This window comes from Dermacentor albipictus, chromosome 5 (genome assembly GCF_038994185.2).
Source record: "Dermacentor albipictus isolate Rhodes 1998 colony chromosome 5, USDA_Dalb.pri_finalv2, whole genome shotgun sequence".
NCBI lineage: Eukaryota > Metazoa > Arthropoda > Arachnida > Ixodida > Ixodidae > Dermacentor > Dermacentor albipictus.
Genome location: NC_091825.1, coordinates 142,392,310 through 142,419,011, shown reverse-complemented (window position 1 = coordinate 142,419,011; position 26,702 = coordinate 142,392,310). Strand labels below are relative to the sequence as shown.

The 26,702-nt window shown below is 45.1% G+C and overlaps 1 protein-coding gene across 4 annotated transcripts; it reads left to right on the top strand.

Annotated features, from left to right (window-relative positions):
- The first annotated feature begins 1,468 nt into the window (after positions 1-1,468).
- LOC139060144 (uncharacterized) lies at positions 1,469-23,977 on the top strand. 4 transcript variants are annotated; one of them, XM_070539050.1, is made up of 6 exons: positions 1,475-1,537; positions 18,000-18,108; positions 19,359-19,605; positions 21,721-21,764; positions 23,647-23,727; positions 23,840-23,977. In XM_070539050.1, the coding sequence occupies exons 1-6, from the start codon at positions 1,507-1,509 to the stop codon at positions 23,928-23,930; spliced, it is 603 nt and encodes a 200-aa protein (XP_070395151.1). In that variant the 5' UTR covers positions 1,475-1,506; the 3' UTR covers positions 23,931-23,977. The 4 variants fall into 4 exon arrangements, 2 of the variants coding, with proteins under 2 accessions (XP_070395151.1, XP_070395152.1); XR_011514627.1 differs by lacking the exon at positions 21,721-21,764 and having other exon boundaries at positions 1,469-1,537; positions 19,387-19,605; XM_070539051.1 differs by lacking the exon at positions 21,721-21,764.
- The last annotated feature ends 2,725 nt before the right edge of the window (positions 23,978-26,702 follow it).

Below are 26,702 nucleotides of genomic sequence, written 5' to 3'. Positions count from 1 at the left end.
ACGCTTCTGCGAGACCGTCTCGCGAGGCCTACCCTGGAATGGACGAACACAATCGTTGGAAAGCACCACCGTTCGCGTGACCGTACGCGCGAACGACCAGGAGTTAGTGTCCACATATTCGCTCGCTATCCGGTCGCGGTGAGTCGGACTTCCGCGATTTGTCGCGCGCCCATCGGCATGTCTTGTGGATAGCAACTCGGCTAGCAGACATTGAGGTGCAACATGAAAGGTGCAATAAATGGCCTTGTGATTGTTTGCGCTACTGCGTTGTCGGTCCTTTGTCCCAAGAGCGCGGGTGAGAATCCCATAATATATAGCACAGCATGCAGCAGCTATTGCCGCACTATTCCTTCTCAGTTTACGCTTTAACTGCGCACAGTTCCAAAGCAGCATTGGCAATGGTGCGTATTCATTAACGAATGTTAAGTGAAAACACCGCCATACGAATTAAAGCGTTTTCGAACAGAAATAACGAGGAAATTATTTACACTCAATATTGTACCTGGAGTGCTGATCGTCGACAAAGTATATGTATTGGATAACTGCAATGGTCGCAGTATACAGTTGACGAGACCCATGGGTGATATATGAGCGAGTCATTACTGGAGGGCTCCGGATTGGTCACCCGTGGTTCTACAGCGAGAACCTAAATACCTGAACGCGCAAATGTTTCTGCAATGCCGCCCCATAGGAGAGCGGTCGCCGCGGGCCCGGTGATCGCACCCGCGAGCACCCGTGGAGCAGCAGAACCGGACGGAGGAGAGAGTTCAGCCATCCGCGGCGGGTTGGACGCAAACAATGAGCTCGCAAAAGTGGAGACGGCGTTGGCTGCAAAGCCTGCATAGCCGCCCGCTCGCCGACTCCAAAGACGTCCATCTTTAAATAATGCAGGGCACGACCTATAAGATAACTTTTCCTTTCACTGCGTCTCGGAACGAAATTACGGGCGAGCGATCGAAAGCGAGCGTGGTCGCTCTCCAACTGGGGCAAGTTCACGGCTTCGCGCGGCTGATATATGCGCTACGAGGGCGCGTAAACTAAAAGCGGTGCACGCGAGCACCTCTGGCTGGGAGGGGGACTGCATACGGGAGTGGTGGCGTGGCGGCGGCAGCTTTGTAGTCGACGGCTGCGGCGGTGAGGGTGGCGGAAAGCAAATGGTAGCTGGCTCCTCCGAAAGAAACTGGGCAGGAGCTGTGCAGTCAGGAAGCGTCGGAGAGCGCCGGCTATTTTAGCGTGTGGCCAGGGGGGGTGAAAGAAAGCAATTTGTGGGTGGCCTCCGATGAGCGCCGCGACGCTATAGCTGTCGCAATTCGAAGCCGCGTGCATTTGTTCTCGACGACTCCGTGAATGCCGCGCTCTGCCCGAGGTCCCGACGAACCAAAAATATCTGCTCCGAGTGTGTGCGGTGTACGCAGTGAATGCCGGGCGCCGACTGGAATGCATGCATGCGTGCGCCAGTCGTTGAAAGCGAACGTTCGCTGTGCATCCACACGAACCGCGGAGCCGATGCGAAATGAAATGCGCATAAACGCCAAAGGTGCGTATACATTTAACTGGCGAAAGCTATAACCCAAAGTTCCATAATAGTGTAACCGTACGGTGACAACGCGAAGAGGAACAGAAGGGCGACAAAGGTCCGACGGTTGCAGCTACTCGGTTCTTGTTCGTGAGTGGGGTGTGAGACCATGTTCCCCCCAAAAAACGACTACCGTATATACGCTACATTACCCTATATTATACCACAGCATTGCGGAATGGTCACCCGTGGTAATGATGATGCACTAATAATTTTAAAAAAATCAAGTACAAGACAAAACTAAGGGACAGGGCAAAGAAAATGAGATAAAAATGAAATTTTTAACAAGACAAGGAACAAGAGGAGCAGGGCTTGTTTAGGGAAGGGATAGTAATCACGAACTTAAAGGTTAATCACGAACTTAAAGAGAAAAGGCTTCTGATCAAGATGTCTCACTACCGGGCACAAACAAACAAACAAACAAACAAACAAACAAAAATGTCATTGCACATTTGCGCAAATTGCGTTTGCCTACGTACGAAGCACGAGCACATGTCGTCGTCCGGCTCTAATTGAGGTTGCGTAATCACTCTTTGTTGTCATGAGCACATGACGACATAAGAGCGCTTACGCAACATCCATTATAGTATACTCAAAAAGGAAAAAGGTGCTGGTTACTCATTTTTATTATAATATCGTAGTTTTGGCATGTTAAAACCCAGAATTTAATTTCTTTAAATATTTGATTACTCCCCCCGCGTCCCTTCCGAAAATAACTGCTTGTCCCGTATTCAACTCCATTTTCGAGCTTTCATCCGCATGCATGGAGTTCACTTACACTGCTTGCGACCAAGTGAAGTGAACAAACTATTTTTTGGAAAACCATGGCTGTACATGACTCTTCAGGTGGAGTTATATATGGGGCAGACAGTTACGCCCGAGTAAAGGAGTTGCGTAAAAGAGGGCAGCTGCGGTGCGAGGCAGCAAATTAAGTCATTTCCCGTACAGCGTTTGTGCCAATCGTGCACAATCTACGAAGGAAAAGAAAAAAAAAGAGTTCTTTTCTATCGGTGAAAGAACTTAGGGGCCAGCGAACGCTGTTTTGAAACCCACGTAAGGGCAACGTCTGCTGAAATGTACAACGTAGGTTGGAGTTGAATGGAGTAATGATGGTTTGCGTAAACCAGAACCCTACAGCTCCTCCAGCCGTGGTTTTCTTTTTATACGTTACGTTGACACACAAAGACAGGTAGTAGAGGGCGAGGGCAATAAAACGAGTTAAATAAGAAAACTCGGCGATGTTGCGTGGAGGTTGCACTTTCGTCGCGCTAAAACACGAAGCGCGCGCCATCTGCCCCCGAAACGCCGCGACGTGTTTTGTCCCGAAGCAGTGTGTGAAGATGAGCCCCCGCGAGAAAATAAACAAGCGAGCGGAGAGGCGCACACGCCGACCACTCGGGCACACCAACAACAACTTTTTAAGAGAACTGAGAGTGAAAGGAGTGAGTCGGCCTCAAAATCTGCGGACGCGTCCGCGTGCTGAAGAAACGAGGAAAAAAAAAAAAAACGGTCAGCAGACGGCGGCAGAAGAGGTCGCGTGGCGGCGCGCATGCAGGCGCGGATTTTCATTGCAGGTGGTCCCATAAAGTGAATGGACCTAACGAGAACCCACTTCCCACTTGCCGTCCTTCAAGTACGGGCAACATGAGACAACGAAAGCGAAAATATTAAATGTATGCGCACGAAGAAGAAAAAAAAAACAATGAAAGGAGACGCTTGCCCCCGTTCCTCAGCATTTCGTCGTTTTTCACTCTCGTATCGCAGGAGTACAGGCATAGTGTGTCCCCCGTTCCATCGTTACAGACGATGAAAGCTGAAAATGTCAACAGGGGCTAGAAAAAAAAAAAAGAACAGAACGGAAGAGACGGGGTTCAGACACCAGTGTTTACGGTCCCATTTCCGCCATTTATGTTGAATCCACATCTATGCTCGATAGCGCAACGCGGCGGTAGAGAAAGAAAATTTTCTTTATTTTTCCTTTCCCCCCGTGTTCATTTTTAGTGTGTTTTTTCATATTCATATACACCCTCGACGAAAGTGAGAACCATGGCTATCTCGACCATTCTAAACTTAAGAAAGATTATAACAAGCTATATGAGCAGTTAATGATCGCCATCATTACACTCCTTTTGTAGCCTGTATGCTACAAAAGGAATGTAATGATGGCGAGCGACCTTATAAGGTCGCTCGCTCATGCAGTGGCTAGACAGTAACTAGGAATCATCACCATACTAGGCCACGCGAGACTGCTGGGGAATGAACGGGCCAATAAAGCCCGCCTGCGGTGTACAGTGCACCAGGATTCCTGCGCCCACTGGCCAAATTCAGACAGAAGGGCCAGAATATAAGAGTAGACTCTTTCTATACAGCTACATCCAAGCTTAACACGAGAGTAGGGCACATGAATATGACAACACAAACGAACACACTAACACCAGCACGCGCGCACCGATGGCTTCCGGAGGCCATCTGTGCGTAGAACACACCCTGTGGTACACCTTAGAACTGTAAAAGCACACAAAGACGAGAACGAAGAGAGAAGACATGACCCTTACATTAATTGTGCACCCTTAAAAGTGAATCGATGTGAAAATTGGGCTACAACTCACGCATTCACACCCCAAAAAGATAAGGTGTAAGAGGGAGAGTTACAGACCAATTTACACCCTTATTTACGTTTGAGGGCGTAAATTATTTTACAGTGTAACATCACACATATACTACGCGGTAATCCTCACCATCGCCTATTCTCGTAACATCCAATTCCCAGTACATTCATTCGCTGCACACCGACGGCTGACTCGGAGCACGTTCCCTGGACCAAGTCAACGTGGCGGAATTTATCAGCAGCACCACGGGAAAACGCCAGAAAAGCATATATGATTGAGGGCTTCGACATGATTTTCATTTTATGAATGAAGCGTTCTTTTTCTCCTTCTCTCGCGTTATCGCATCTCAAGGAATGGCGCGGAAGGTATTTAATTTAGTATGACTACCGTAATTATGCTAAGTTGAATTTATATACATGCACAAACACAAACTATATATATATATATATATATATATATATATATATATATATATATATATATATATATATATATATATATATATATATATATATATATATATATATATATATATATATATATATATATATATATATATATATGAAGTGCGGGAGCGAAATCTCTTCTATAAAATACAGGTAGGGGATGAGGGGGATTGAAAGGCACTGAGATAGAGGGTGGAAGACAAAGGTGTGTAAAAGATGGACTTGGTATTTACATGTAAAATGATGTCCGACGTGTCGCATTCAAAATGAAGGCGATGTGGAAATTTGAAGTTCAGTCATTCTAATGTGTATATATAGCATTTCCCAAAGCCTTGCCAAGCATGCGAGTATCTCGAAGATGAGCAAAAACAAATTCGAAGCCTGCCGTTGCCTAGAATGGCGAGGTATTGGACCTAATGTGCTTCTCGGCGTCAGTACATGGTGCCTGACTATAATTTTGCCTATTAGGCTTTCATGAAAGGTTATTTCATCTCGATGGGATGTGCTTTATAACAGGATACGCTCAACAGTTTCTATGGCACCACAATCGTCACAGCAGGCGTTGGTACACTGCAAGAGTGCCGAGCTGCTCGCTCTAAGCTTCTCTCTTGGGCATAATCAGAAATGTATGTAAGAGTGTTGCTGTAAGAACGCCAAGACAGAGCAGAAACATTTCGCATCCGTTTTCTCTGGCAAGCCCTCCGCGGTATGCCGAGAGCAAGGTGCACGGGCACAGCAGGAAATTCCGCAATTTCAATTCCCTGGCGCGGAGGTCGTATTGTTATGGGGGATGGGCTCTGGCACGACCTTCAATGAAAATCAATCAATCAATCAATCAATCAATCAATCAATCAATCAATCAATCAATCAATCAATCAATCAATCAATCAATCAATCAATCAATCAATCAATCAATCAATCAATCAATCAATCAATCCTTAATTTTCTTTTCAATTGGAGGAAGCGGGGCTAAAAGACGTGAGAACGGCTCTTCATAACTTGTGTCCAACCCCATGCACAACGGCTTTCATCTTTTTTCAAAGTTAAACCCGTTAAACCACGAATAATAAAGTAAAATAATCTACTGTAACATAAAGCGAGATACAGGCGACTCATTTCGGATACCGCCAGAAGACGCAGCAACCCAGGATGAAAAGTGAAGGCGAAGAACCGCCATGAAAAAGAAATGGTGCTGTCATCTGAACGAACTGGAATAAATTGGCTCTCAGTACACATATGCGTAGGTTCTGATTCGAGCATGTGCCCGTGCAATCTGATAATGCAATTACTTTAATTAGAATCCCAAGAAATTGCGTTCGCGAGGACTTTGTTGGGTCTGAGGCGGATATGCTGTGCTATAGGCTTTACCGCGTATCACTGTTGGACGCTTGTATAAAATTACATACTTAATACCTATCTGACTGAAACAAAATATATATGCTTCACTTTTCTACTCAAGATTATCGTACGGAATATTGATATGGGCAACACAACATAAACTAACAACAACATGCTAATTATTGTACAAAAGAAGATATTGCGCATTAATGAAACTATCAGGAGCCATGTTATGAACCATTATTTTTAAATACAGAATGTTTCAAGCGAAATACGTTTGACTTAAAACTACTACAGTACATACACAACAATGCACTATATATACACGAAAATATTAGTGAAGTGGCTTACGATATGAGACTAAGGATAAAACGGAAACTGAAAACAAGCATCAGTTATGGTAAAAAAACAACCAGCTACCATGTACTAACTATTCTAAATAAGCTAAAAGGTACTATTGATTTCAATATGACCAGAAATGCATTCAAAAACCACGTGAAGGAATTGTTACTAACACAGTGTTTGAGAGAGTGATTATTGCAACATAAGTATATTAAAATCCCTTTTTTTCTTTTTTCTTTTTACGTTCATGGTCATATGCTGCATGTGAGTGTACGATTGTAATTTCCACGTACAAACTGTATTTACTGTTTGTAGACAGGGAGAGGAAAAGGGAAAAGGGAAACAGTTATTATTTCACCGTCTATTTTAAGAACCAACTGTAACCCAGTAATTTGTCAAATCCCATTGTTGTAAGTTTCTATGTAAAGTCATGTACAGTGCCTGAAAATATGTAACTTTATGTGCGTTCGCTCAGTGCCGATGAACTGCCACTAAATGATCATTGTACAATACACGCGTGCATTGAGGGTACAGGGGCCCCTGTCAGGCGCTGCACGCCCTTTTGCTCCTGCACCTTTCTTGAAATTGTACCGCGTTCTTCATTGTTCGCTGCACACTCTTTTTTTCTGCTCACGACGCTGCGCAAGGCGCCTTCAATGACGACGCGACAAAAAGTTGCCGCAGTTATGAGGTATGCATACGCCAGCTTCCCCCATTCATGTGTTTAGTTAGCTTCCATTAACCACGGGCACTCTTCAGGGCACATACAGTTATTTATTTCGCATAGTTGTGTGGGTTAGTTTTAGTAAAGTGATTAGCGGTGTCGCGTTTGCCATTTTCACTGGCACGCGCAAGATGCTTTTTTTTTCGTCGTTTTTATTCTTTCCCTTCCTCAATGCTCAGGAAAATCGCGCCTGAATGTCAGTTACAAAGCTCGCGCTGCATAGTATAGCTTAAGAAAGCGTTCGAGTCATTGGTGTTGGAGTGGTTCGTGGAATCGAAATGCGAGAAAACTGTGAAACGAAGTTTTCTGAAATCGTGTTGCAGTCACGTCTCGCATATTACACATTTGTGAGAGTACATCTTATATACGTATATACAGATATACGCATAGGAAGCTCACGTATACGCACGCGAAGAAAGCGCAACGGAGCACACGAGCCGTTACGCTACATACAAACTCGGAGGGCTGTATGGCTGCGATGTGTAGCCACTGTCACACGGGACAATGCTTAGACCGGGGCCAGTTAGTGGCCTTGAGAGGACAGACCTAACTGGCATGAAGGACTTCCTTACTACTTCGACCATGCGCTCAAAATAGTATAGGGATAAACTTACGTGGAGTGCTCGCGCTGATTTAAGGAATACATTGTTGCGCGATGATGGAAAATTAAAGACTGAGGAGGGAGAGTAAGAAACGACAGGTCCCCGAGCGCCTACTTTCTTACTCTCCCTCCTAAGCCCTTATTTTCCTTTTCACGCTACAATGTTTTCATTAGATCTCAACCAACTCGCCCAGCAACAAGTTCTACTTGCCGCTCATTGTTTCGTTATTTTTTCGCGCTCTCTCTTGCAAGTGTCAGTGTTTTCTCGTGCTAAAGTGTCCTTTATTATTATTATTATTATTATTATTATTATTATTATTATTATTATTATTATTATTATTATTATTATTATTATTATTATTATTATAGTTGCTGTTGCTCTTGCTGCTGCTGCTGTTGCAAGCCTTTCTTTTCTTTTTTTCTCTCGTCCCGATACGTGAAATGCGGCTTGCGATTCTCCAATACTGAGACACCAACTAAGTTGAGCAAATTTGTTTATCAATCGTATCCGTTAGTGTCAGTATGCGAGCGATTGCAGGAGTAGTGAAGGAAGTCTCCAGTTTCAGCCTTTTAGGGAATTGAATGAACAGGAGTACGTTGAGCTTCTAAGGAGCTATAGGCTGGTTTTGTTTTTCTGCGGGAAGTAATTTTGGGAAATTTATTTATCAGTTAGGCAAGTTAGTGTTGAGTACACGTACATCTGCAGGGCGAGTGATATTTGCGTCGAATTTGAGCTTTTCAGATGATTTAATCAATAGGAATGCGGTGAGGCACTGTCTATAGGCTGGCTTTTTTTTTTGCGCTATACCTAAGTTGAGCAAATTCGTATTTGAAACATATAAGTGAGTGGCAGTATACAATCAATTGAAGGAGTATGACCCTACTATTCACGCGTATCCCTTCGGCCTAACCGCGAACCCGTTTTCGCTGTAAACGCGAGCGGTTATCTTATTCATTCGCACGCTGTTGCGCCAGATCATCCGCGCGAAACTTCTAAAACGAGCCGAGTATAGGTTACGGGCAGAATGAAGGACCAAACCTTCACGGTGTTAGCTGGATGTGCATGCTTAAAGAAAGAAAAAAAGAAGGCAAGAAAGAAAGAAAGAAGGAAAGAAAGAAAGAGAGAAAGAAAGAGAGAGAGAGAGAGAGAGAAAGAAAGAAAGAGAGAAAGAAAGAAAGAAAGAGAGAAAGAAAGAAAGAAAGAAAGAAAGAAAGAAAGAAAGAAAGAAAGAAAGAAAGAAAGAGAGAAAGAAAGAAAGAAAGAAAGAAAGAAAGAAAGAAAGAGTTCACCGAGCAAGTCTCGTCACCCGGGGAGAGAGATTTTTTGACACGGGAAAACACGACGATCCCGAGACGGCGCGTTATACCAGCGTTTATTACTTCTTCTTTTTGTTCTCTTGTTCCGTAATTCTCCTTTATTGCACGGTACGCGTGGTCTTAGCACGGCAAGAAACAAATGGCGCATCAAGGTAAGGGTATATATATATATATAGGATGCGAGTTGTAAGAATACGCGCGCGCGTCTACCGCGCGTTGGGACGTGTGACAAATATAGATTATGCGCGCGCCGTATACGCCGCGCCTTTCCGCGGCCGGGTGACGGGCGTGTGTATACGTGGCGAAAGCGTTGCAATCTGCATGATGAGGAAAGACATTGAACGAAGTCTATAAACACGCATTGTCGCGCACGGGCTTTTGCGTCGAACGCTGCGCGTGCGCTTAACCTTGTTCTGTTGCCTTGTATGCCGCGCATATATATATATATATATATATATATATATATATATATATATATATATATATATATATATATATATACAACCCGAAGGCGCGCCCACGAAGGCACGAACTCAGAAAGAAAAACCAAGAATGCAAAATTCTATTTCATTGCAAAAGTGTGTGCTTATAATCTTTCCCACCGTGAGCAAACACAGTACAACTTTCCGCAAGCATTTAATGTAACAAAGGGAGCAGCTGATGTAGGTGTAATAACTGAAAGAAAAATTAAATGATCCGATTTTGGAAGCCTCGAGCGTGCTCAGATCCGTATGTGTACCGAAACTGCGTCTAGCCAGCGTCGACGTTATATTACCCGATGTATCCCTGTAATGACAAGTACGACAAGTGACAAGTATGTATTATATAGAGGTAGAGCCAGGGGACGCTGGTGAGAGGGCTTCGTGCTCCACATCCGAGCGTGCTTGCACGTTTTTTTTTTTTTCATCGGCACTGAGCATCACAGAAAATCGCCCACGCTTCGCAAGTGGCTAGGACAATGTCCCCAGGTATAGTGTCTTCTTCTTCTTACTAACATACATTTCAACAGACTTCGATTAGCTGCACAATAAGGACAATATTATACGAGAAAAACTTGAATCATGTGTTAGTACCCCAGTTCAAAAAGGAGACAGAATATCATGTTTTAATTGCTTATTGACTACGACAGCAGTTGGTTTCCTTGATTACCACTCAGCTCTGTTCGTTTTATTTCAGTCTGAGTGAAGTGAGCAATGGTGCATACCGTTTGCGTTGTATGCACCTCCCACGATACATAAATGTGAAAAATGTCATCTTTAGTCAAATTGTGTAAAGTGTGTTCCAAGGGCTGTTCTTTTATTTTCAGGTTTTATTTTCGGTTCACTCTATATATGTATGGTATATAATGACAGCGGTTTATCATTTCGCTATTTTTGAAGAAACAAGTGGTTGCCGCCTTGGGAGTTGCAGCTTTTGTCAGGCAGATAGATTGCCTTTAGCCCGTACCACCTGAAACATTTGTAAGTCTCTAAATTAATTTGACTCAGGTGGCGTGTGTGTAGTACGTATAGCAACTGAAGAGTCTGTCAATCATTCTTTCGACTTGATCTTAAGGGCGCACGAATAGTTACTTTCGAGACTGAATCGAACACAGATCGAACAGTACCAGGAGCGTATTGAATCGAATATCGAATACTTTTACGAATAGTTCTTGAGTATTGAACAGGGCGTTCTAACAATCCATATAAAACGACGTTCACATCCTAACATTCATAAGGCTACATTAAAAGCACAAATGGACGCTTATGAACGATTAAGCAGCTTCGTCTCACGAAAACAGCTCTTCGGAGTGTGCAAATGATCGGCATAAAGCCCGTCAATTATGGCGCCCTGAGCAATGTAGCCCTCTCCACTACCCTACGTTCTCACGGTTTATGCCTATGTTCACGGGGATGAAATTTATCGTACCGTTTCTCCAATTACACGTTTAATTTGGCGCAATAGATGCTTAAAAGTATCCGACAAGAATGCCAAAAATATTTGTGCTTACGAATAGTGATTATTCGATTCGGAGGCCGAAATAGAATAGGACAATATGCGTTAGGTTCGTCATTCAAGTTTTCGAACATTCGCGCACCCCAACCTGATTTACATTTGGCCACCCCACCACTCTGCGCATAGTTGAAATCAAGAAAAAGAAATGGGCATGGGCAGGACATGTAATGAGGAGGGAAGATAACCGATAGTCACTAAGGGTTACGGACTGGATTCCAAGGGAAGGGAAGCGTAGCAGGGGGCGGCAGAAAGTTAGGTGGGCGGATGAGGTTAAGAAGTTTGCAGGGACAACATGGCCAGGATTAGCGCATGACCGGGGTAGTTGGAGAAGTATGGGAGAGGCTTTTGCTCTGCAGTGGGCGTATAACCAGGCTGATTATGATGATGATTTCGCGCACTCCGTTATACGCCACTGCGCTTTCCTCTCGTCCCTCGAAAGCGCGCCATGCCTTCCGCCGCTGCCCGCTCGGGTCTCGGAACGCCGCACGGAGTCTTACCCTATGCGCGCAGCTGCAAATACGCGGGAAGAGAGAGAGAGAGAGAGAGAGAGAGAGAGAGAGAGAGAGAGAGAAAACTATTTGGTACATTAAGGGTTTAGCGTTCGGTCTTCGTCTTCATCGCTGCAGACGCTTGACCTTCTTAGCAGGGTTGGGCCCCTAGTCCAGGGCTCCACTGAGCCGCGCTGCTTCGCTTGCGTGCTGCACCATTGCCCTTTGGGCGGCGAGCTCGCAGCTGGTGAGCCGGGAAACATCATCCGGGACGGGAAACACCATCCGGGAACCCCCGCGCTTCCTCGTGAAATAACGCGCACGCTCGCGCTACTGCCGGCGCCTCCGGGATCACCCGGCGAATAAAACGGCGGCGTACGTGTGGCAATCTCGCGCGCGCGTATAAAGCGCGTAACTGCGGAGCGCACGACGGCGGTCACGACGTCGCGCGCTCGCACCACACCGCGAACACAACGCGCTCCGTGTCTCCTCTCCGTCACGCTCGAGCAGGCGAGAAAGGTAACGGCAACGTCAGCAGAAACAACAACAATGGCGAACGAAAAAAAAAAGGTAAGACAAGAAACAGAAACTAACAAAAGGTACACAGAAGGAAAGCCCGAAAATCACGTACAAGAAAGACGCAGAAAGCCTAAGTGAAGCGGCAGTGTACGAAGCCCCACCGCGAGTGCGTCTCCCCCATAGGCGGCAGAGAGAGAGAGAGAGACGGAAAATAAAAATAAAAAAACGAGAATCTGCGGATGAGTGAAAAGCGAGAGCTTTGGCAAAGGGAGCCCCGTGGAAGGATGGCTTCGCGGTGCGCGGTGGAGGTGCAGTACAGGCCGGCGGGCGAGGCGTGCGAGCGGCGTCGTGCGATTTCTTAAAGTAGCATCTTCCTGAAGGCCCGTTTCCCGGCCGACCCCGCGCTTGGCCCGGTCCCGGCAGCAGCGAGAATGACGCGGCGAGCAAACGCGCGCGCTTACACGCTTCTCGTCTCGTGCTGTGTGCTGCCACTGCCGCTCGAAAAAGTCGCCCGCCCGTATAGGTGGTTTGTATTTTGTCCAAAAGGAGGTCCTCACGCCCGGCTGCGTATAATAAGCTGGCGGAGGTGCACGACGCTGTACAGCGCGGAAGGTTAATCACCGATGCGCGCCGCCCTGGCTCGAATCGGAAGCGTGTACCTTCCTGCGTGAGAAGGGAGGGGGTGGGAGCCCATGCGTGATAAAACGTATGTATGTATATATATATAGGTAATACCGACAAGCACCCAATATATGCGCCTGTTGCGAGATGTGTCGTCACGCCTTCGGCCGACAGCCCTCTACAGAATGTGGGAGAGGTTCGGAGTAGTTACATATGTAAAAAAAAAAAGATGAAAGAAAGAAAATGCGCATATATTAGGCATGCGGCATGGTGTGCTATTCGTGCGCCTACACGGATATGTATACAGGAGCGGCCGAGGTCACAAAAATTTCCCTTTGTAATAACTATTCTTCTCATCGGCAGGCAGAACGCCTTGACTAATACTATGTGTCTACTACTCTCATATAAAAGACAAAAAATAATTGTGCATCAATGAAAATTAGAACGAATTGATCACCTTCATTTCCAGCCATTAAATGAACGTTGGTACAACAGCAAAATAGAAAAAAAAACGGTGTTTGAGTTAAAGATTGATTAGTATAGTAACCGATTAATTAGTAATTGGTTTGATGAGCTGGCCAGAACTGGCGAAAGCTTTGCTCCAGCGTATCAGAAACGCTACTTCGGGTTTTGCGCTAAGTTTTTTACAGCGAAGCTGTTTACCGCTACCTCCAAACGGCACAATCGTGTCCACGGACAGAAAACAGCGAGAAAAAACTATCATCATCAGCAATGGCTCATACCCTAGCAAGCAAGCAAGCAAAAAAAAAAAAACATGCATCATAGAGAACAACATGTCGAAAACTGTGTTCATCAATGGCTCATACCCGCGAAAACAATGGCTCATGCCCCCGGAAGCAAGCCCATATATTCAACGCCCAGATCGGACATCGAGTGATTCATGCGAACGCACTTCTCCGCACTGGCAAGTAACCACAACACACCGGTCATTGTTATCGGTCATCTTAATACGGACATTATCAAGCCACAAAACAGGTGGTTCGTCCAGTTCGTCGCCGACGAGTTTGCCTTGATGTGCTTCACCCATGCCACTCAGCCAACAACCACACAGGGAACGTGTATTGATCTTACGTTGGCAGAGAACATTTCTGCGGTTAGAACTGAAAATTTAGCCGTATATCATAATGTAACTCCGTAACTCACAAAGCAGTGGTGACGATTGTTACAAAATAATATGTTTGCCAAAGTTCACTGTTTGTCTCGCCACCATATCGTAGGGGGTGATGGTACCCCCACAGCTTCCCTGTCCAACCACCTTCACAGGTTGGAATGGGTCCTGAATTTCTTTTTTCTTTCATCTCCCTCTACCTTTCTGTCTCCCCTTACCCCTTCCCCAGTGCAGGGTACGTAGCTAAGTGAATAGCTATCTTCCTGTTAACCTCCTGCCTTTCGCATCTCATTTAACTCTCTCTCTCTCCCTTAAAACTTTAGCTCGGGTGTGCCTGTCTAAATACATGTAAAAGGAGAATTCGTTTTTCTCGGCAACCACGGCACCAAACTTGAGGAGATTTGTCGCATTGGAAAGAAAAACTTAAAATATTGTGACTGTTGGTTTCGAATTTACGATTTAGGTCGTCAATTTTTTACTATGAATTGGTAAAAATCGCAAATATTCAGAAAACGAGACTATCAAGTTTACAACTTCCTAACTCAACAACTAAAAATGATATCACAATTCTGTGAATTGAATCTCATAGTACATGTAAAGAGTACAAAACTGATATGTTACACATGAATCTCAATAAATTTAGTAATGTGTAAATACAGCATTTGCAAAACCCTTGTATCCATCGTAACAAATTCACGTAATACATGAATTCTCATATCGAATTTGTCCGCTCGGAGTGATCTAATGGATGCCGTTTACAGAACTTCAACGTCTGTTCTTGACGGAGAGCTATTAATTTGTAAACTTCGTGCTTCTACTTCTTTCGAAAGTTTCCCGTATTTTTGAAAATTATTTCAACAAAATTCCGGCCCTAAATCGCAATTCCGCTTCCAACAGTCACTAGAATTTAAAGTTCTCTCTCAAATGAAGCAAATTTTATTAAAATATGTTCAGCGGTTATTTTAGAAAAGCGTTTCTGCGTTTGCATGTATTTGAATTTCGAAGTCGTATGTTTACGTTTGGGCCCGAGTTAAAGCTTCCTCTTTAGCTCGGGCCCAACTCCAACGCGGCCTATTCATTCCACTGGATATTCAACTGGAAATTGGTTTCTCTAAATTCTGTATTAACGTTATTTCTCCCTGATTGTAGCCCTTTTTAACATTCACCTTTAAGTTAGTGTGACTGCCCGCTCGCATACTGGTCTTGTTATTCACAGCAGTTAATAATTTTTCCTCCTTTTTCGAACGTTACTACAGGTGTACCACAAGGCAGGGTTCTTGGGCCATTACTGTTTCTAGTATACATTAATGACCTCACCCAATACCATTTCCTCACACGTGCGCATTTTTGCAGACGACTGCATTCTTTATTGTTCCATCATGTGTGCCGAGGATCATACAATCCTTCAAAAAGATCTAGAACTTATTTTATTTCTCTTCGGTGTAACACTTAGCTAATCAAGCTTAACGTTTCTAAATGTAAAATTATCTCTTTTAGCCACGAGCATACTAAATCTACATTTCTTTATCACATAAATAACATCACTATTTTGCATGATACTCAGTATAAATATCTTGGTGTTAACCTAACTTCGACTCTTTCGTGGTGAACGCACATTGCATACATATGCGCCAATGCATCGAGATCGTTAGGGTACATAAGACGCAAGTTGCATAATTATAGTAAAGACATTCGTAAACTAGCTTATCTAACATTTGTTCCACCTTAGCTTGAATACGCCGCATCCGTCTGGTCTCCGCATCAGAAATACTTGATCGAAAAACTCGAATCTATTCACAATAGGGCTGCGCGTCTTATTTCACGCTGATATGACTTTAACAAAAGCGTAACGCAAATTAAACTCGACCTCTCACTACAGCCCTTGCATGACCGTCATAATATAGCCCTGCTAATATATTTCATAATTATGTCGATAATACAGCACCATCAGTTCTGCCTCTTGAAACTCCTCATTATAGGTCACATCGGTTGTACAATCTGTTCAATTTCAAACGCATCTACGGAAAGACTAATTCATTTAACTACTCAGCTATTCAAGGAGCCATTCGCCTTTGGAACGATCTTCCTAACGCCATCGCTTATGAGAGTGACCGGGAAAAATTCCGGCATCTTCTAACAACGCAATTTTCAAACTCAACATAGCCTAATGTATTATTTTTTCTAGCCTTTCTCGTTATTATTATGTTACTATCCCTTAAACACTGCTTTGTTATAGGCAAAGGTGTCCCTCTCGCTCTGTAATTATATTGATTCTATTGTGACATCTCGCGTTCAAAAGTATTCGGTTTGTCCATTGTACAATTTTAACACTACATTACTGTATGTTAGCGCATTTCTTATACTGTATTTTTTGTATGTGTATTCACATATGTATTGTAATAATTGTATAATCTTTGAGTGTACCCTCTCCCCTTACACAATGCCTCTAGGGGCCTGTAAGGTATCTTTAAATAAATAAATAAATAAACATTGCATCATCTCCTTTTTTGTTTCTTTTACTTAGTTTTTTACAGTGAGCAGCGCCCTCAGCGGGAAACTGAGAAGAAAGAAAGAAGAAAGCGCTTTCTTCTTTTTTCTTCTCAGGTTCCCGCTGATGGCGGGTTCGGAAGAAGCATGCTAGAATAAGTGTGGGGAAAGCGTCTTGTCCTTTCGGGGCTCCCGCTTTCCTAGCTTCTCCTGCTTTGGGGGCTTATAGGTCAAGTATTGGGTGGTATTTTCTTCTTTCAGCTTGTTATTTTACGTTAATACGTTTTTTTATCTTTTTCTTATGTGTTCTTGAGTTAGTTCATTATCTGAGTTCTGAGTATCTGAGTAGTTGAGTGTCTTGAGTTATTCTTATGTGTTCTTGAGTTATTTCGAGCCTTGCTTGATGTCTGTATCATCACCTGGCTACCCAATTGAACTTGGCCGATGGCCGACTTAGTCGGCCGGACAAGCGAGGGCCATGCTCCGCTCATGCCTGGTCATTGACCACGTCGGCAGAGAGTCGGGCCAATTGCTTGGCCCAACGTCTTAGGGTGACCTGGGGCCGTGGGCTGCTCTCGCAGGTCGGTATAAGCGGGCGTGGCCGGTCAACCTCCTTATTAGATCGGGAGCTGACCCGCGCCACCGTGAACACACGAAAAATTGCGTGTGTTCGCAAATAAATAGAAGTGTTCGCCGGCCGGGATTCTAACACTGTGCGGCCTGTTTGAAAACCCGATGCTCTACAACCGTTAGGCCACGGAAGTGTACCTCAACAGGTCGCACGCAAGCCGGGGTGTTGAAACGCTGGTACATCATTTAAAATAGGCCCGCGAAACGTGATCCGAGACTTTTTATAGAAAGCACGGAGGTCGTGACGCGAGGTCGGAAAAACCCCATTTTAAGGTTTTAGATCCAACACTTTCTTTGGTTCCTGGGAACAAGATAGGTCAAAGTTAAACTGGCAGTGTATCGGATAAGTTTTCCATTGTATTGGTCTCGGGAGGTTTTTAGGATTTGTTTTTCTTAAGTGTAACGCCTAACTTTATTTTTGCACTTAATTTTACAACGCTATGATATACGGTGGCTGCTGCTGCTGCTGCTGAAGTGAGAAACCGCTTGGCAGTCCCGGCGGCTGGATCGGTTATCCGGCATGGCAGCATTACGGACGCTTCTGCGACGCAGAGCCGTTTAACCATTATAGAAAGGCAAGTACTCTGTAATGAAAAATATGTGTTCATGTGTTAACGGCATAATATTCCGATTTGGCCGAGGGGCAAGACGCACCCGTCATCCTCTTGCAGCTAAGCTTGAGACGCCGGTCTTTAAAGTAAAGGCTACTTTTTTGTGTTATTTCGAGTCACGCAGCGTTGTCTCGCTGAACGGCATGTATTTCAGCTCCTGAGCATTGTCCTGAGCTTCTGGAACGCGGGATAATGTTGCCAGACAGTTCGACGTAAACAATTCCAATGATTTTTATGCGAAGCATACTAGCCGCACAACCACGCTCTTCCTTGCTGCGCCGCGCGCGGCCGCGTAGCTACCATATGACGTCATAACAGCTGCAAAAGCGGAGGCTCAACTCGTGCGCTCGCTTGCGGCCGCGTAGCTACATAGCCGGGTCTCAGCTCGTGCGCTCGCCTGCATGAGTTGTTTCTTCGTCTAGCCGAACCAAATATAGCCAAGCAACAGCAGTTCACCAGGCTAAACAGTGGTTCAACAACTAAAATAAAGGCTAGTATGCTTCGCATCCTGGGCTTAACCTTAGCTAAGCCACAGGCATTTTTTTTCGTTACCTCTTCATTTGCAGACTGCCTCGATAGCGAACCACTCCAAAGCCTAATGCAAGATGTGAGCTCCGTTGGGATGCACTGGATCTTCAGAACCCAAGACAAAGAGGACGCACTGAAAGGCTCCAGGTAGGTTAGACAGGGTGCAACTAACGGGCTTGACTTAAATTCACTGAACTGATTTTTCACGTTATCAGTGCATAGAATCTATACGGTACAAATATCAAATTATATTTATTTTTAAGCAGTACCTAGAAAATGTTATCACTGAATCAGGTATGCTTCCTAATTTCTGCCGTACAGTTCTTAGTCTAGTTACGCCCATTAAAACATGTGAACAAGTTTGAGTGCTTCTGCCAAGTACGTTTTGCAGATTTTTGTTCAATGAATGGATTAGAAGCATTCGCTGCATTCCGTACTTGTGTGTGCTGACCTTGCACTTGTGTGCATGTGCGGCTGCTTTACAAATGCGTATACGGTGCGTTTTTTTTTATCTGCACCAAATTGAAAAATAATGTCAGATTAGCACAATTATAACTATCGAGATAAATTACTCGATGAGCGCGGCCATTACTTTTACGAAAAATCTGAACGCTTAATGAAGTTACGTAACTACGCGAATCAACTCTGTAGTTAGTTACTTTGCGGCACTTATTTCACTTCTCCAATAGCAGCTAGTGAGTTTGCTAAGCATACTTGGAACGAACTCTGATCGAGAATGGCATCGGTTTCAACATATGCGCCGTCAAACTTGCCATAAAAACGCAAAAATAACTGGAACGTAAATTCATTTCGTCGGACACTTCGTTTCAAGTGAATACGCCCTGCGAGCTCACCTGGTATAATCCGTCGATTTAAATATGTTCCTTAAAGTGATTAATTAAAGAGTTAGTGAGTGCATTTATGTTAATTATTGAATAAGCATTTTGATTTCTTGAAGTAATGGCCGCGCCTCATCGTGTAATTTAGCTCAAGGGTTAGGATTGTGATATGTGCCACAGGGAATTTTTAAAATTTTGGAGCAACTAAGAAGTTATATTTATGTATATGTATGTATATATGTATTTGTATAAAAACAAATACATATATGTATAAACAAGCGGCCTAACAAATTGTGTTAATTATCAGCGGGCCAAGCATGGTCCCACTGTGGCTAACAGCTGGCCAGGTTGGCCATTCAGCTCGGCCCACTGTCGCTGGCCAAAACGTCGGCCAACGTGAGGCCAGTATCAATCCCCAAATGTGGGCCGCGCTCGCCCGCTGACCATGTGCCGAGTTCGGCCAGGTCGGCCAGTGACCTCGCGCCAACGTTGCGCCGATAACTTTTGTGCCATTGTATATACGGCGCTTCTCCGTGGTCATCCTCGGTAGCTCCTCAGGAGCTGCCACTTGAGTTTTTCTTCGCAGTGGAACCGGCAACGTTCCTGTGGCCATGGTGCCTACCGACGGCGGTATGGTCGGTTGAAAAACCCAAAGACGATTCAGGTGGAATTGCAGAAGGCTTCAGCTCACTTCCGACAGATCACTGTGGTCCGCCAGTTCGGCAGAGGAGGTATATTATGCTGCTCGCCAGACCAGACATGTGTCAAGGAACTGCTCAATTGTTCGACATTCGCTTCGCATCAGGTGAGCTGTTTCGTACCGCCGCATCTCGCAAGCTCAAGAGGCATTGCACTTCTCATAGGGAATCTCCCGGGGCTTTCGCTGCGCGCATTACATGCTCTTCTGAAACTGAGGCGCGTCCCTCAACACTCGGGGCGCGATGGTTCCAACGGGACGAAGTGGCTGCGTCGCTTTGCTTCGTGTCTATTCGCTGCGCGTGTTTGTGACCCACCGCACAACTCTCGGATGGTTTTTAACGTGAACGCGTTAAAGGGAAGCCGAAAGCTTTTCCAGAAAAAATGAGTGAAGAGCAGTACGTCATGGTTTTCAACCCTCTGAATTCGAATATGGCATCAAAATTGAGCGAAATGAAGCGCAAACAGATTTTATTTCGTCGAAAAGTGCAGCAGCAGACTCAGGGCAGCTCGCGCGCCTCGTTTCCGCCTGTGATTGGTCGGGCACCTCGTGACGTCAGCAATGGTGTTCGTCCGGACCGACTGCTGCCGCTATGCACGAAGCGCGGTGCAAGGTGGTTTGGTGCTATTTTGCTGCGGCGGTCATGGAAAATTTCGAGAGCTTGCGTTTTTCTGAGGAGTTTGGCGTTAAGTCCAAACCCCACGAGAGCGATTTTGCGCGCGACGGCGACGGGCGACGGCTTCGAGCGACAAAACAGGCCGTCGCTTGAACAGATCGCTCGGTGTTGTCGCTCCACGCGAGCCATCGCTCGCGTGGAGTTCGGCTTGTAGGCGACGAGTGAACGCGACAGCCATCGCCTCGCTTGCCGCTGTCGCGTGCAAGATCACTTGTATGGGGTTTATACTTTAGTTCCTACATGTACGAGCCGATTGCGAAGAGGCAGCCTCTCCAAGAAGCAAAAAACGCTCGTGCAAGCAGTGCTTTACACGCGAACGAAGGCGAAGTGTTAGCATCTCCTTGTGTTGGAAATGTTCTTTGGCGAATATGTTTTTTGCTAAGCTGCACTCAGCGATCCAGTGAGTATGTTTCCGGGCAAACAACTGTAGTGATATGTTCCTGCATGCCTCCTCGTAGAACGTAAGCGGTGATGCGATCTTCGACATTTGCGTGCTGCCCCAAAGCTGTCGGCAATCTACACAGACGGTTTAAACGCGGGAAAAGTTTACCTGCTGTTGTAGCACGTGTAGCATAGAACCTTCATCAGCGCGCCATCAGCACGCTACTCGTAACCGGCGAATTCCGTCGGCTACGTGAGATGGTCGGTTTCTTATGTGTGCGAGAGAAGGGGGAGTGCAGCGTCTTGGCGTGAGCAGGCTTTCCAACATATGCAAACTTTACGCTTGCACTGCGTAATGGTAGCTGTATGCAGGCTGTTTCACAACAAACGTGCGAATAGAAAATTCGCGGTGCTTGGCAATCAAACCTGCGTCAAGCGTGGGACATAAACATGCGCCTTCCGTTCAGCATGCTTACACGAAGGAGAAACCAAAGCACGCATTATTGATAAACTCTGGTAGTAATCGTCGTCACGGAAGTGGTTAGAGCACAGCACTGTCGTTCTTGAGCGCTTGAAGTTCTTTCACTTCACAGCAGCCTCCAACTTAGGTGAAAGCTTCTTGTCTTGCGGGAACTAATAGAACATCGGAACATCGTCGCGGCTGCTGGCGTTCGTGCAACCGTAGGATGCACAGAACGCCGGCATGATCGGCCTACAATTTCAATTGATGCTGCGCACGTCTACTACCACTCTACATACACACAAACAAAGGAATGTGGGGTCGAGCGAAGCAGATTAGGACGGCACGCACGCAGAAATAAGCACGGTCAGGCACGGTCGCGGAGACTGCGAACGAACAGAACACCAGTGCTGACGTCACTACACCGCTGTTTCCGGTGACTGAGAATAGGTGAACAGCATTCAAATGATTTGAGCGTGGTAACGTATGGTAACCGCGCACGGTTATGACATCGACACTTGGTCGAGCATTAAGGTGCAATTTGGAAGCTTCGGTCACGCCCAGTGTTTGCTTAACGTTGTCACATAAAAGGATATGTGATTTCAACTAAGGAATTGATTTAAAGACATCGTCAGACGCGCCATGAAAGGGTGTGACGATCGCTAAAACAGTGGACGAATAATATAATCCGAATTGTCTTTGTCAGGGCAACAGCAGCTTCGACTATAAAGCAGTTGCCTGGCAAAACAAGTGAGTGCTTGGCCTCATCATTTTCCTTGTGTGTGCATGCGTTTGTTTTGCATTCGAATTCTTTTCCTAACAAGACAGGCCCATCTTTCTTGTCAATATGCTTGCGCCGGCCTCAACAACTTGCTCACTCACTGTGGATCAATTCAAGTCTACATCATTCTGTGAGCCCTCTGTCTTGCCTGAAGGCTGATTGTTGTTGCATGTTGTTTATATAAGGTCGTTCACACTCCAGTGCTCTCTCACAAGTTTTAATAAATTTCACTGGAAATGCATTCATTTGCATGAAATTACTTATAGGTAAGCTTGCCTGGCCAGATTATTACTGGAAGGATCTCTTTTGGTTTTATTTTTAAAGCATATAGCACTTGCAGGCAAAAATGTGCTGAATTTTGTCTCTGTTTAGCAAATGGTCGTTTAACGATGTTTGCATGCCTAGGTGTAATAATTACAGCTATATCAACGGTTAACCAAGTAAAACCAAGACTTAACCAGGTTAAACGAAGCTTTTGCTTTGCATATCCAGGGTTAGCTGAGCTACGCCGCAGCCATCTTTGTTTTCCCTACGCGCGCGGTTTCTGCTGCATAAATTTCTTTCTTTCAGAGCTTTGAGTTATCACAGCTGCATAAATTTCTTAAATATGCAGTAAATGCGCTTGAATGCCGCCGTTAATGTGTATGGGCGTGCAACAAAGGTAGTTCTCGGCCTAGAGAGGTTCACGGCCGGAACAGCGTGAAATTTCTTAATCCTGCCGATGTATCATTGGAGTGACTCTGAAAATAGCCATTTTCGAAAGGAAATAAAATTGAGAAAAGAGGATTTTCGATGGCAGGGGCTGTTGACGGACATCCACCAGATCCAGGCGAGGTGCGAGCGTACCAGAACCGGCGACGTTCGGTTGCCGTTCCGAGCTAGTCGGCGCTTCGCCTTCTGCCACTCGCTCTCGATGCGTTGCGTGTTGGCCCATGCAAAAGGGTGTTTGTTAACGGTGTGCCAGTCGAAGTTCAGGGGCGTCCGCAAGGCTGGGTGTGCCCATTCGTCGCTGTAGACTGTCGTAACTGGGAGGACATTCATGGCGATGAGAGGGCCATTTTCCAAAGGCCTATTTCGCTCATTTTCCAATAAATGTAATGACGACTGAAGCTTCCTCGTGTGAAGAAAAGGTAGGCGTGAGAATCTACTCACCACCCCTCAACTGGTGTTTTTCACTTCACCTGCCAGATTATATTTTTTAGGCCGAAGTTCTGGCAGTAGTTCTTTGCTCTACGAAAGCCACCTTTTCATTCTACAAGAGTCGTTATCGTCAAAGATTCTCTTCTTCTGTGCAGCGCACTTAATGCGTCTACAAATTCGACAGCTTTAAACATGTTTTGCACACTAGCGCCTCCCCACTTAGTCTCGCCCATTCAGTGTGGATACCAGGCAATCAATCCAGACATTCCTCTTAATGAAATATCTGACTCTTGAGCACGAGTATATTTACATGGCCTGGTTATATCAGTGCCGTTATGTCTATCCGGCAACTGCGCATATCCCTGCGGCTAGATATAGGAAGTTTTGTTTGTCCGAAAACGGAAAAAGCTTCTCATTAGCAAAATCTAGACACTATGCATCGCCTGGCGGCCAACTGGCCTTCCTGACGAGCCCATGAATTAGCTCTTCACTCTGACGAATAAAGTTCTCTCTCTGGAGGGAGGGAAGCTTACACACAAGTGAGGACGCGCTGCCGGCGCCGAAAACGGCATGTTTTACTGGGTGCGTGCTTTCGAAAGCGTCCTGCACATAGCTGCACACATGCTATAAACGAGTGGGGCCTGCGTCTAAATTTTAACGAATCCAGCCCGCAATGCGCTGTGCAGCCAATTTTGCTCACTTTTTGTGCAGATGCCGGAGAGACGGCCCAGGATACTCCGGAGACCGAGCAGCGAGAACCCTTTGTTGCCACTGGACGAAGAAGAGCTTGAAGTAAGGATTTAGCTGCCTGTGATCCTAGAAGTGATAAATCATTCAATGGTATTAGGTAAAAATCAGGGCAGGAATGAGAATGATTCTATTCCAATGCTATTCCCTCTTCTAGCCCCGCGCTGCAAGACCAGCTCCGACTGATCCACAGCGACCAGGAGGCCCTGGAAGCATATGGAACCTGTGAAGAGGGAGCCACCCCTTAACGCGCTCCTTTTCATTATGGGTCAATAAAGTTTTTTCTCTCTATCTATCTCTCGGTGGTCTGAGTGCTACTCCACCCATATCATAGAGAGAGAGAGAGAGAGAGAGAGAGAGCATTTATTTCTAATGAGATAGGGTGACGTCCTCGTAGAGTGGAACATATGTCGACAACTGACCATCAATGGCTACCCTCGGAAGCAATGGCTCGAGCACCCGTAAGCAAGCCCATACTCTAACGCCCAGATCGGACATCTAGTGATTCATGCGAACGCATTTCTCCGCACTGGCGAGTAACCCCAACACACCGGTCATTGTTATCGGTCATATTAATATGGACATTGCCAAGCCACAAAACAGGTGGTTTGTTCAGTTCGTCGCCGACGAGTTTGCCTTGATGTGCTTCACCGATGCCACTCAGCCAACAACCCCGCATGGAACGTGTAGTGATCTTACGTTGGCAAAGAACGTTCCTGTGGTTAACACTGAAAATTTAGCCGCATAGCATAGTGACCACTAAACAGTGGTGACGATTGTTACAAAATGTTTGCCAAAGTTTACTGTTTGTTTCGCCGCCATATCGTAGGTGGTGAGGTTCCCCCCACAGCTTCCCTGTCCAACCACCTTCATAGGTTGGAATGGGCCCTGAATTCCTTTTTGCTTACCCCTCTTCCAGTGCAGAGTAGCAAAGTCTATTTTTCGGTTAATCTCCCTGCCTTTCGCATCTCGTTTAACTCTCTCTCCTTTAAGAGGAAGCTTTAGCTCGGGTGCTCCTATCTAAATGCGTGTAAAAGGAGAATTCGGTTTTCTCGACAACCACTGCACCAAATTTGACGAGGTTTGTTGCCTTTAAAAGAGAACCTTAAAATCTAGTGACTGTTGGTTTACAATTTTCGATACACTTTGTCAATTTTTATTAAATATTGGCGAAAATCGCAAATTTTCAGAAAACAAAACGATCAAGTTTACAACTCCGTAACTCAGCAATGAAGAGCGATATCACAATTCTGTGAATTGCATGTAATAGTACACCTAAAGCGGACAAAAGTAACGTGTTACACATGAATGTCGAAGAATTTAGCAGTATGGAAATACAGCTTTTGCAGAACTTTTGTAAAGAACGTAACGAATTCATGTAAAATATAAATTGACATACCGAATTTGTCCCCTTTGATTTATCAAACGGATACCGTTTACAGAACCACGATATCTGTTATCGATGCAGAGCTATTAATTTATAAACTTCGTGCTTCTATTGTTTCTAACTTTCGAATTTTTTAAAATTCTTTCACCAAAATTCAGGCCCTAAGCCGAAATTCCGCTTGTAACAGTCACTATAATTTAACTTTCTCTATCAAATGTAAAAAGAAATTCATTAAAATCGGTCCAAGGGTTACTTTAGAAAGGCATTTTTGCGTTTTACATGTATGAATAAGCCGCGTCGGAGTTTGGCCCGAGCTAAAGGTTCCTCTTAAGTTTCAGTATGGAGGTATTAAACTCAAACATCACCTGGGGGCTCTTTAACGAAACAAAAATGAATGAATGATCGTGATTTCTATTGACAAACCATTTGAAACGGGGCAACGACAACCTACCTCTAACCTGTTTCAGCTAGTCGGGTTGTAGTGCATCCTTTTCAGGTTAGCATTATGCCTATCTCTACTTCACATTTTCTCTCTTTCCATTAAAAGCGCCCTATCTCTATATTGTACCTCTGCCTGTCATGACCCCTGCTCCTGCCGATCTCTTCCTGCTTCCCCCCCCCCCCCCCCCCAAACACTCTGAACGTCTCTTGCTTATTTCGACCGCTGTCCAGTCAACAAGAACGCTCCCATCAGCTTTGAATCCCAGTGATTCTGGAAGGTTGAATTTCCTTACGGTCCTAGCTGGGTTAATATCTTGGCATTCCATTACAATGTACTCGGTCGTCTCCACTCCTTTGCTGCAGCCATAGAGTTTCTCACTATAACACCTAGAGGGTAATCTGGCGCCACCGTCTATGGGGGTTTCTTAAGGGGGCACCGTGCCGTCATGGGAATGACGGTATATGTGTCTACGAGGCTCATGTTGGCTGGTGTTGTAAGAGGCTTCGTCTAAAACGTGGATATGGCTACGCAAATAACGCGTTCTAAATGTAAAATCTTCATAAAATGTTTCCATTCACGCATATTACATTTTTACTCACCCAGGATGCATCACCAATTGAAGAAAAGCAAGAACATGCAGACGACCAACTCTTTCAAAGCGAGCGCGAATTTTGTCGTCTGTCCTCCAACTTTAGCGGCCCGCTGATACTTTTTACGTAACATGTAGTCGTACACACAATAACAAGTTATCATAGTTAAACAAAACATGTTTTCGCGTAATAATAAAGCTAAAACAGCTTTTCACGTGCGGTTTTAGTAGAAAATGAATCATTGTGACAGACGGAACGGTGCTTGCCAAGCGCGTCTTCAAGGTGTCCTGTCTCTGCGAAAACCATGCCAATCAGAATCCACAATATACCGGCGCCCCCGAACGCCCGCTAGCGAGGATATGCTCCCATTCTTAATTAAAGTTTGTCAGTACGGGTACTTTGATAGTACTCGAAGATACTTTTTGCCGGTGCCTGTAGCTCCAACTAAGGCTGCTCTTGGGATGGCACATCGGTAGCTTCATCGGTGGCGCCTAAGGTGTGTGTATATATATATATATATATATATATATATATATATATATATATATATATATATATATATATATATATATATATACCTTTGGCGCCACCACGTCTACGA